Consider the following 9275-nt stretch of genomic DNA (forward strand, 5'->3'; position numbering starts at 1 on the left):
CTCAACGCTGTGCGTTACAGGGAAGACATCCTCCTCCCTCATGTGGTACCCTTCCTGCAGGCTCATCCTGACATGACCCTCTAGCATGACAATGCCACCAGCCATACTGTGCATTCTGTGCGTGATTTCCTGCAAGACAGGGATGTCAATGTTCTGCCACGGCCAGCTTAGAGGGTGAGGGTTATCGCCATTCCCCCCAGCAATGCCTGGGAACTTGCAGGTGCCTTGGTGGAAGAGTGGGGTAACATCTCACAGCAAGAACTGGCAAATCTGGTGCAGTCCATGAGGAGGAGATGCACTGCAGTACTTAATGCAGCTGGTGGCCACACCAGATACTGACTGTTACTTTTGATTTTGACCCCCCTTTGTTTTGGGACACATTATTCCATTTCTGTTAGTCACATGTCTGTGGAACTTGTTCTGTTTATGTCTCAGTTGTTGAATCTTGTTATGTTCATACAAATATTTACATGTTTTTTTGCTGAAAATAAACGCAGTTGGCAGTGAGAGGATGTTTCTTTTTTTGCTGAGTTTATAAACACAACATGTAATGTCTTGGTCCCATGTTTCATGAGCTGAAATCAAAGATCCTTGAAATTTTCCATATGCACAAAAAGCTTTTTTGTCAAATGTTGTACACAAATATGTTTACATCCCTTTTAGTGAGCATTTGTCAAAATAATCCATCCACCTGACAGGTGTGGCATATCAAGAGGCTGATTTAACAGCATGATCATTACACAGGTGCATCTTGTGCTGGGGACAACAAAAGGCCACTTGAGAATTTGCAGTTTTGTCACACAACACAATGCCACAGATGTCTCAAGTTCTGAGGGAGTATGCAATTGTCATGAAGACAGAAATGTCCACCAGAGCTGTTGCCAGATTAGTCAATGTTCATTTCTCTACCATAAGCCACCTCCAACGTCGTTTTAGAGAATTTGGCAGTACATCCAACCGGCCTCATAACTGCAGACCACGTGTAACCACGCCAGCCAAGGACCTCCACATCCAGCTTTTTCACCTGTGGGATTTCTGAAGGGAGGGGGGGTTGGGTGCTGAGGAGTATTTCTGTCTGTAATGAAACCCTTTTGTGGGGAGAAAAACATTTCTGATTGGCTGGGCCTATGCCCTCTCAGGCCCACTCATGGCTGCGCCCCTGCCCTTATATGAACTGCAACTCAGCAAAATCTTTAAAACTGTTGCATGTTGCTTTTTTATTTTTTGTTCAGTATAATATTAGACATCAAATGTTGAATTGTAGACATCAAAAGAGTTAACAATTGCTTCCAGCAGCCTGTGGGCCATCAAAGTTTTATCCGGTAAAAGATTACACAAAATGAAGACAGACTCTATGTAAATGTTCATTATTAAAGGTGCAATCTGTAACTTTGTGCTCATAACCTTGTGCACAAACAATCAAAGTGATCCAAGCTCCATATGAACTAAACAGTGTCTTACCCTGGTTAAGACCCCACCTCCTCTGCCGTCGTAGACACTCAAAGCAGAAATGAAACTACAGGTTGCACTTTTAACAACATCTTTCAAATAGCACCATCTGTTGTCTGTGTCTATATCTCTACAATAAATACTGCAATAACCCTTTATTTCACTAGGCAAGTCAGTTAAGAACAAATTCTTATTTACAATGATGGTCTACCCCAGCCAAACCTGGGCCAATTGGGAACCACCCTATGGGACTCCCGATCATAGCCAGGTGTGATACAGCCTGGAATCAAACCAGGGTCTGTAGTCCCACCTCTAGCACTGAGATGCAGTGGATTAGACTGCTGCGCCACTCGGGAGCACAGAGCAACTTTATATCTGTTTGGGTCAACTGCACTAAAAAAAGAGAACACATTTTGTTTATTTTATATTTGTGTGATGTTTGATTAGCCATACTTCTCTTCTCTGACATTCAGACAGTATGTCTGTAGTGCAAGTGTGGCCACCTCCGGTCTTGGAGCGCCCCAGTGTGTCCAACAGGTTTAACACACACTAATCCTGCTTGGCTGGAACAAGTACCTAGTACGACACACAGTTGCAGGATCATCATTGAAACATTAGGGAGTGTCAGGTTTAGATGAACACTACTACAGACCTCTGACTCACTTCACTTTAGTGGTCGTATGAGCTGATCCGCCCATTAAACACCACACACATCTTCAGACACAACTATATACCATCTGTCTCTCAGGAGAAGATCACTCACTATAAGGATCCAGACAAGCAACAGTTATCCATGAAGCTGTAGTCAGAGAGACTGTGGATGATGGGTTGTCTCATGGTCACTGGGGGTCTCCTTGTAATTCTACTGTTCCATCCTCCAGCAGCTCAGAGTAGGTTTACCATCTATGTTTAGTAAGTTTACCATCTATGTTTAGTATGTTACCATCTATGTTTAGTAAGTTTACCATGTATGTTTAGTATGTTACCATCTATGTTTAGTATGTTACCATCTATGTTTAGTAAGTTTACCATCTATGTTTAGTAAGTTTACCATCTATGTTTAGTATGTTACCATCTATGTTTAGTAAGTTTACCATCTATGTTTAGTAAGTTTACCATCTATGTTTAGTATGTTACCATCTATGTTTAGTATGTTACCATCTATGTTTAGTATGTTTACCATCTATGTTTAGTATGTTACCATCTATGTTTAGTAAGTTTACCACCTATGTTTAGTAAGTTTACCATCTATGTTTAGTAAGTGTACCATCTATGTTTAGTAAGTTTACCATCTATGTTTAGTAAGTGTACCATCTATGTTTAGTAAGTTTACCATCTATGTTTAGTAAGTTTACCATCTATGTTTAGTATGTTACCATCTATGTTTAGTATGTTACCATCTATGTTTAGTAAGTTTACCATCTATGTTTAGTAAGTTTACCGTCTATGTTTAGTAAGTTTACCATCTATGTTAGTAGGTTTACCATCTATGTTTAGTATGTTACCATCTATGTTTAGTAAGTTTACCATCTATGTTTAGTATGTTACCATCTATGTTTAGTAAGTTTACCATCTATGTTTAGTATGTTACCATCTATGTTTAGTAAGTTTACCATCTATGTTTAGTAAGTTTAACATCTATGTTTAGTAAGTTTACCATCTATGTTTAGTATGTTACCATCTATGTTTAGTAGGTTTACCATCTATGTTTAGTATGTTACCATCTATGGTAGTAAGTTTACCATCTATGTTTAGTAAGTTTCACCATCTATGTTTAGTAAGTTTACCGTCTATGTTTAGTAAGTTTACCATCTATGTTTAGTAAGTTTAACATCTATGTTTAGTAGGTTTACCATCTATGTTTAGTCGGTTTACCATCTATGTTAGTAGGTTTACCATCTATGTTTAGTAAGTTTACCATCTATGTTTAGTATGTTACCATCTATGTTTAGTAAGTTTACCATCTATGTTTAGTAAGTTTACCATCTATGTTTAGTATGTTACCATCTATGTTTAGTATGTTACCATCTATGTTTAGTATGTTTACCATCTATGTTTAGTATGTTACCATCTATGTTTAGTAAGTTTACCACCTATGTTTAGTAAGTTTACCATCTATGTTTAGTAAGTGTACCATCTATGTTTAGTAAGTTTACCATCTATGTTTAGTAAGTTTACCATCTATGTTTAGTATGTTACCATCTATGTTTAGTATGTTACCATCTATGTTTAGTAAGTTTACCATCTATGTTTAGTAAGTTTACCGTCTATGTTTAGTAAGTTTACCATCTATGTTAGTAGGTTTACCATCTATGTTTAGTATGTTACCATCTATGTTTAGTAAGTTTACCATCTATGTTTAGTATGTTACCATCTATGTTTAGTAAGTTTACCATCTATGTTTAGTATGTTACCATCTATGTTTAGTAAGTTTACCATCTATGTTTAGTAAGTTTAACATCTATGTTTAGTAAGTTTACCATCTATGTTTAGTATGTTACCATCTATGTTTAGTAGGTTTACCATCTATGTTTAGTATGTTACCATCTATGGTAGTAAGTTTACCATCTATGTTTAGTAAGTTTACCATCTATGTTTAGTAAGTTTCACCGTCTATGTTTAGTAAGTTTACCATCTATGTTTAGTAAGTTTAACATCTATGTTTAGTAGGTTTACCATCTATGTTTAGTCGGTTTACCATCTATGTTAGTAGGTTTACCATCTATGTTTAGTAAGTTTACCATCTATGTTTAGTATGTTACCATCTATGTTTAGTAAGTTTACCATCTATGTTTAGTATGTTACCATCTATGTTTAGTAAGTTTTACCATCTATGTTTAGTATGTTACCATCTATGTTTAGTAAGTTTACCATCTATGTTAGTAAGTTTACCATCTATGTTTAGTAAGTTCACCATCTATGTTTAGTAAGTTTACCATCTATGTTAGTAGGTTTACCATCTATGTTTAGTAAGTTTACCATCTATGTTTATACAAATATGTCAGCTGTTTCAGAGCTGAGTAAATGTTACAATTCAGTGGATAAAAAAGTTGATATACTGCTTTGTTTTTTGATTGTGTTGTTAATACCAACTTTATTCATTACATTGCTAATTATGTTAAATTATATTATAGTGTGTCGTTGAATTTTGCAATACTACTTCACATTTTCTGTTATACTGGCTTTGTTGATTTCAATTAGATTTGCTAATATATTCTCTCAATTATCAGCATATGAATATGTTGTGTATATTTGCCGTTATTGGTACATTATGTTCCTGTCATACTGTCATTACTACAGTGGAGAGCCCAGATACAGATGTGGAGGACGTGAGGTTCGAAGAGTTTTGTCTGAAAATCTCTGATGATTCGCACTGTACAACCGCTGAACCAGAGCCCAGACAAACAGTTACCAACAAGAGCACACAACTGGCAATGTCTTCACCGTCAGATGACAAGGAAGGTGGGTCACTCTAGCTTTGAAAATTAACAAGATATCTTCGTCCTTAGAGCACAAGACCTCATACCAATAGTATAGATTACAGGTTATACACATTCAATCCATCACATCCTACTTTAATAACAGCTTTTAGTCATTTTTCTTGCAAACTCCACTCTTCCCTCAGAGTCAGAAATGTCTGTCAATTCCTCATCAGTTGCAGCTGAGGTCATGGGTAAGCTATTTTAGACTATAGGCCTATCAGTTCATCATGCGGAATTGTGATACATTTGTGAGTCAACAATAACACGTCATATGTAGTTGCATCACAAATAGAGATTTATCAATAACCAATTTACTTATTCAAGGCTTCCCACCAGTCAGTGGCGAACTGGGTCCGGTAGAGAGGGAGGGGTGTCGCTGCAAGACAAGGGTCACTCCCTAGCTTTAAGACATCACAAGTCATCTTCATCCATAAATCACAAGCTAATACAGGTTAGAGAAGTCCATCACATCCTGCTTTAATATCTTTTATCAGATATAAACTCCACTCTTCAACCGGCTGTCAGTTCTTCATCACTTGTGGCGAACTTCATGGGTAAGCTACATATTTCAGTCTATAGGCCTATGTTAGTCAGTTCAACAAGCTGAATGTATACACGCTTAGAAAAACAGGTTCCAAAAGGGTTCTTCGGCTGGTCCCATAGGAGAACCCTTTTGGGTTCCATGTAGAACCCTCTGCGGAAAGGGTCCTATATGGAACCCAAAAGGGTTTTACCTGGAACCAAAAAAAGGTTATTCGAAGAACCCTTTTAGATTCTAGATAGCATCCTTCTCTTTTAAGACTGTAGTTGCAATACAAATAACGGTTTATCAGTTTATATGACTGATTGACTTTGTTACTGTTAAGGCATCCCACCAGGCCGTGGGAAACTGGGGCCGATAGAGAGGGAAGGATGTCGCTGCAAGACGTGGCAGGAACACACAACTGACCAGTCTCTTGTCATGAGCATAGAGTTCAGGTTCCCTGCACCGGATGTGTGTAACTCCACAGAGATCATGTGAGTGTGTGTGCGTGTGTGTGTGTGTGTGTGTGTGTGTGTGTGTGTGTGTGTGTGTGTGTGTGTGTGTGTGTGTGTGTGTGTGTGTGTGTGTGTGTGTGTGTGTGTGTGTGTGTGTGTGTGTCTGTACGTACGTGCGTGTGTGTGTGTGGGTGAACGGGTTATGACAATGTGTTAATGGTCAAAGGCCAGTTGAATGGTCAGTATCTATCAGCCATTAACCACTGCTGCTATTCTCTCCTAGTGAGACACTGGCAGATGGTAGGAAGGTTTGTGTGAATACCTCTCTCACAAGATACCTTGCACCGCTGTTTGGGTGAGTTTGTCTGTTAGATATAATACAATATGAGGTCTTAGTTACATTTTTAGTTTCTCCATTGATGCTTGTTTGTGCATTGTTTTCTTCATCTGATCAAATCAGTTAGCTGTGCCCCTTACTCATATCAGTGGGGACTTTTCTTTCTTACTATTTTCCAGTTTTTTTTACATCGCTTGCATATTGTGGTAAAGATCTGACGTCCTATTCCTCTGTGTCCTTGTGGTAATTTTAACTGAGCATGTAACAAACCGTAATATATCGATATTTTCCGCATTCCCCAGGCCTTCAACTGACCAAGACTGGGAAGGGACCACAACCCCCAGCCCAAACACCTCTGCAGTATCCCCGTCTCCAACCACACAGATAGAGGAACAAATAAGCATTACACCCCCAGGACCCCAAGCACCCCCAGGACCTCCAGCCCCCCCAGCACCCCCAGGACCCCCAGCCCCCCCAGGACCCCCAGCAACCCCAGGACCCCCAGCACCCAATGGGTCCTCAGGACGCTTTGGACAACAGGGGTAACTAACTACAGTTGTTATTCTCAGTTTACTGTGGGCAATCACTATGTTTGTATGTCTTACTGTGGTGGGTTGTGGGTAGTAGTATAGCTATTTTACCTCCAGCCATGTTGTACCTACCTATTAACAACATGGACTAAACTAAATCTCTAAATGTTTATCCTTATTTTCATACTGGAAGAAGTATTTACTGTAAAAACATATCTTTAATGTCTACGCCCCTTTAGCCTTCAGAACAGTCTCAATGCGTCGGGGCATGGATTCTACAAGGTGTCAAAAGCGTTCCATGGGGATGCTGGCCCATGTTGACTCCAATGCTTCCCACAGTTGTGTCAAGTTGGCTGGACGCCCTTTGATTGGTGGACCATTCTTGATACACATGAGAAACTGTTGAGTGTGAAAAATCCAGCAGCATTGCAGTTCTTTGCACCTACTACCCACTAGCGGTTCTGGGGGGGGGGGCCTGTAACAACAATTTTGGACCCCCTTATGGCCCCACTAAATGTGGAGTATGAAATAATTTTTACATAACACATTTTTGCTAGCGTTCTTTTTTTACATCCGTTATTAGACAGTGGCAACGATGATGAACATGGTATTTTGCTTGCTAATGCCTGCAATGCAGTGAAGAAAACGATATGACAACAATAACGTCTAATGTAACTGGCCCCTCTAACAGTACAACTGGCCTCAGCTTGGCCCCCCCAGTTGAAATGGTCTACAACCGCCTACCATACCCTATTCAAAGGCACTGCAATATTTAGTCTTGCCTATTCAACCGCTGAATGGCACACATACACAATCCATGTCTCTGTTGTCTCAAGGCTTAACAATCCTTCTTTAACCTGTCTCCTCCCCTTCATCTACACTGATTGAAGTGGATTTAACAAGTGACATCAATGAGGGATCGTAGCTTTCACCTGGATTCACCTGGTCAGTCTGTCATGGAAAGAGCACGTGTTATTAATGTATTGTTCACTCAGTGTATATCAGTAGTGACTTTGATCAAGTGTATTTCTCTGTTTCTATCTCATGCAGACCTAGTCTGCAGAGATGCATGTGCATCGAGACGGAGAGCAGAAGGATAGGAAGGCTCATCTCTAAAATGCAGTTTTACCCACCCTCTTCAAGCTGCAACGTTGCGGAGGTTATGTAAGCTTCACTGTTGTACTTTATACTGTATTATTGGACATCACATTACTGTATTATTGGACATAATTTACTCACCACACTTTGTTTCACAGTACTTTTTACAGTTTTGCTTTACAAACACACCCACAGAGAGCGAGAGAGAGAGAGAGAGAGAGAGAGAGAGAGAGAGAGAGAGAGAGAGAGAGAGAGAGAGAGAGAGAGAGCATTATTGTGAAGGCAGTGTATATTTGACCGGCAGAAAATAGATGTACGCTAAACAATGTTAACTTTTATGCCTTTAACATCTGAAACTATCCCAAACCCTCGTTCCTTAACCTAATCTATGCCCAAACAGACATTTTCTTCTTACGGTAAAACATTGACTTCCTGTTGTGAATGTTTGAGTTAACATAGCTGTTTCTTATGACTCTCCCCTGTTGTTCTATGCACAGTGCAACTCTGAAGACGTCAGGTCAAGAGATTTGCTTGGAAGTCACTGCACCCTGGGTCCGCAAAATCCTGGAGAAAATCAACTTACAGTCAGACTCCCCTTGAAGGAGTTAACCTAATTTCAACACATCCTCCTGAATGACGCTAGGCTGAAAATAAAGTTATATTTCATGAAAGATGTGTGCTCAGCACAGTATTTCTTTGATCCAACAGTTGTTAGTAAGTAGATGTTGCTGATTATTAAAGTGTTACATGTGTCAGCAGTTTGACACTTCTTATTTGATAAAGATGTTTGATATGTGACTAATTCTTTCCACCCTGGCCTGTACTTGATTTTACAGGAAATGGAAATGTTTTTTTTGGCATCTGATTTCTGCTATTTGGACAACTAAACCACTGAGAGGAAGGGAAATTTGCTAATGTAATTTGAATTTCACATTTTAACGACAACTTAAACTCGTTGCAAATAAACCGCTCACCAACCTTGAGTATGAGAATTTCCTTCATGACAACTGTTATTATATTATCAGGTGTTGTAAATGCAAAACAACTAAAACATGTCAGCAAATAAAGTAACAGACTAAATCAAATGTATTTATATAGCCCTTCTTACATCAGCTGATATATCAAAGTGCTGTACAGAAACCCAGCCTAAAACCCCAAACAGCAAGCAATGCAGGTGTAGAAGCACGTTGGCTAGGAAAAACTCCCCAGAAAGGCCAAAACCTAGGAAGAAACCTAGAGAGGAACCAGACTATGAGGGGTGGCCAGTCCTCTTCTGGCTGTGCCGGGTGGAGATTATAACAGAACATGGCCAAGATGTTCAAATGTTCATAAATGACCAGCATGGTCAAATAATAATAATCACAGTAGTTGTCAAGGGTGCAACAAGTCAGCACCTCAAGA

At 39.4% G+C, this 9275-nt stretch overlaps 1 protein-coding gene across 2 annotated transcripts; it reads left to right on the plus strand.

The window, feature by feature from the left end:
• The first annotated feature begins 2121 nt into the window (after positions 1-2121).
• LOC106597653 (collagen alpha-1(XV) chain) lies at positions 2122-8857 on the plus strand. Of its 2 annotated transcripts, none has more exons than XM_045721494.1 (8): positions 2122-2339; positions 4750-4911; positions 5426-5485; positions 5798-5948; positions 6193-6264; positions 6549-6788; positions 7827-7940; positions 8372-8857. In XM_045721494.1, the coding sequence occupies exons 1-8, from the start codon at positions 2270-2272 to the stop codon at positions 8472-8474; spliced, it is 972 nt and encodes a 323-aa protein (XP_045577450.1). In that variant the 5' UTR covers positions 2122-2269; the 3' UTR covers positions 8475-8857. The 2 variants fall into 2 exon arrangements, with proteins under 2 accessions (XP_045577450.1, XP_045577451.1); XM_045721495.1 differs by having other exon boundaries at positions 2207-2361.
• The last annotated feature ends 418 nt before the right edge of the window (positions 8858-9275 follow it).

The sequence above is a fragment of the Salmo salar genome, chromosome ssa07 (genome assembly GCF_905237065.1).
Source record: "Salmo salar chromosome ssa07, Ssal_v3.1, whole genome shotgun sequence".
NCBI lineage: Eukaryota > Metazoa > Chordata > Actinopteri > Salmoniformes > Salmonidae > Salmo > Salmo salar.

Bases quoted from the DNA above. Each gene is read 5' to 3' on its own strand.
- LOC106597653 (XM_045721494.1), top strand. From the start codon at position 2,270: ATGATGGGTTGTCTCATGGTCACTGGGGGTCTCCTTGTAATTCTACTG. The intron at 5,949-6,192 runs GTGAGTGTGTGT...ATTCTCTCCTAG, and splicing joins TGTAACTCCACAGAGATCAT to TGAGACACTGGCAGATGGTA. The intron at 6,265-6,548 runs GTGAGTTTGTCT...CGCATTCCCCAG, and splicing joins TACCTTGCACCGCTGTTTGG to GCCTTCAACTGACCAAGACT.